The sequence below is a fragment of the Priapulus caudatus genome, unplaced genomic scaffold (assembly GCF_000485595.1).
Source record: "Priapulus caudatus unplaced genomic scaffold, Priapulus_caudatus-5.0.1 Scaffold601, whole genome shotgun sequence".
NCBI classification, from domain to species: Eukaryota; Metazoa; Priapulida; class Priapulimorpha; order Priapulimorphida; family Priapulidae; genus Priapulus; species Priapulus caudatus.
In genome coordinates this window covers 166,117-168,523 of record NW_014577662.1, presented here as the reverse complement: position 1 = coordinate 168,523, position 2,407 = coordinate 166,117, and the positions used below count along the sequence as shown (strand labels likewise).

The following is a 2,407-nucleotide window of genomic DNA, read 5'->3' as shown; positions in this document are numbered from 1 at the left end:
TGTGTGTGTGTGTGTGTGTGTGTGTGTGTGTGTTGTGTGTGTGTGTGTGTGTGTGTGTGTGTGTGTGTGTGTGTGTGTGTGTGTGTGTGTGTGTGTGAGAGAGAGAGAGAGAGAGAGAAAGCAGCGCATGACTCACTAGTGAATGAAGAATCTGTCCCCGCCCGCTGCCGCTGCGCTAGCAGGTAGGCGTCTAAGTAGTCTCTCACGTCTCCCTCTTCCTCCGGCGCCTGCTCCTCGTGCTCTGCTATGTTACTCTGCAGCTCCTTGTTCACCCCTGCGTACGCCGCGTCCAACTCTTTCAGCATGCGGCTGAAGACCGGCAGGTGTCGCAGCGCAGGGTAGAAGTTAAGCATGCCCTGTGTGTGCAACACATATAGCGTAGCAATTTCCGTGTGCAGCCAAATGACAACTTTTGTCCGGAGATTTTTTTGTTTTCCAGGGGAGCCTAATGGTACAGTTTAAACTGACAATGGGTATACGTAGGATTAACACGAAGCCATTTCACACAGGATTTATCAGGAATTTTTCATGACCTAAATGAGCCCATTTTCCATAATAACTATAAGACTATGAGCTTACTAAGCTAACTGGTAACAGCTAACTAGTCGACTATAATAATTGAAAAACGACGGTACGTACCTGTATGTTACCGACGGTACGTACCTGTATGTTACAGACGGTACGTACCTGTATGTTACAGACGGTACGTACCTGTATGTTACCGACGGTACGTACCTGTATGTTACAGACGGTACGTACCTGTATTTTACCGACAGAACATACCTGTATATTAGCGAAGGTACGTACCTGTGCGTTACAGACGGTACGTACCTGTATTTTACCGACAGAACATACCTGTATATTAGCGAAGGTACGTACCTGTGCGTCGGTATCATGGAAGATGGTGTTGATGTCGTCGTTAAGTCTGAGGAAGGCGGGGTCGGCGTAATCGTACCGAGCACCAAATATGATGGAGGCAATCACGTTCAACACACAACTGGTGAGCAGAGCCTGCGGTGCCGACACAAACACGTGTATATGTATATATGTATGTATGTACACACACTCACGCACACACTCATACACGTACACACACGGACACACACGCACGCACACTCACACACGCACGCACATACACCCACAAAAGTGGATCAAGTGATTGCAAAATAATCGGTGTATGATAGAGGAATAAGGGAGCGTCAGTGCTAAAGAAGAGAGAGAGAGTGTGAGAGTTAGAGATGGATATATATGTATATGTATACAATATTTCTGGTTATTCTTTCTACCTGTGGATCGATCGCCTGCCCATTGGTGTTGCTTAGATGTGCGAGACAGGCGGACGCCTCCTCCTGAATTTTCTTCTCTATGCTGACCTTCCCCATGCCGAACTCACGCAGCTTGGTGAGCGCGAACTTTCTATGCTCCTTCCATAGCTTTCCATTGCTAAACCCAATTCCTGTACGAGACACGAGAATCTAGAATCTCCGTGAAAATACGCAAAATAGTTGTTATGCTAATGTAATTATCATTTTGAAATTAGTATAATATTAAATTAATTGTTGATAATATAATAACAAGGACAAATAATCCCTTTATGTATCAGGTACTCTCATGCGCTCCTCGAATTTCTGTGCCACTAATACTAATTATATTGTCTACTGATGAATTTTTATTATTAATAATAATTCATGAATTTATGAATTAATTTTCGCCGGGTCGTTGGAAACGAACTGAACGAACACTGAATGTTATTGATTTCAAAAACCCAGCGTTATGTATCAGGTGCTCTCATGCGCTCCTCGAATGTCTGTGCCACTAATACTAATTATATTGTCTACTGACGAATTATTATTATTAATAATAATTCATCATTGACATTGTGGACTAGAGACTAGAGTCAATGAAAACCTTCCAACGTACTTGCTAATATAAGTCTCTGCTTTTGTTCTAAAAGCCTGGAACAGCTGCTTCTGATTTTCAGGGACTCTCTCTGCAAATGCTTTCCAGTCAACAGCCGATGTTGCTATCCTTTTAGCAGCCATTTCAAAATTCGACGTTAGTTACACATAAAACTATGGCTGTCGCCGGTCGAATCGTGACCTTTCCTTTTCTGAGGATAGTTGAACTAGTTCGTATCCCCTAAACTTTCTCTGTCAATGTAGTGGTGGCAGCACTTGCCAGGAAATATGCGGAATAAAAAAAATTCTGTCGTTTTATTGATCTGCAAATTCAAACATTTTAAATTTAAATACGATGATTAAGCAGACTTTCTTACATACTGTGCATACATTAGCGCAGTTTACCTAATAAAAAGTATCGTCCGCGCTAGAGTGTAATTGCGGAGAAACGTGTTTCCACGATTAGTTATCCGCTGTGGTGCAGCACCCGTCGCCAAACAAAATGATAT

General features: G+C 42.9%; 1 protein-coding gene across 1 annotated transcript in view; it reads right to left on the bottom strand.

Annotated features, from left to right (window-relative positions):
* LOC106812028 (ATP synthase subunit d, mitochondrial-like) overlaps positions 1-2,162 on the bottom strand; it is a gene marked incomplete in the record, with an annotated part of 11,983 nt that extends 9,821 nt beyond the window's left edge. The window contains 1 exon segment of the mRNA XM_014815778.1: positions 1,921-2,162. Within this exon segment, the coding sequence (XP_014671264.1) occupies positions 1,921-2,042 (122 nt within the window).
* Positions 2,163-2,407: the final 245 nt, after the last annotated feature.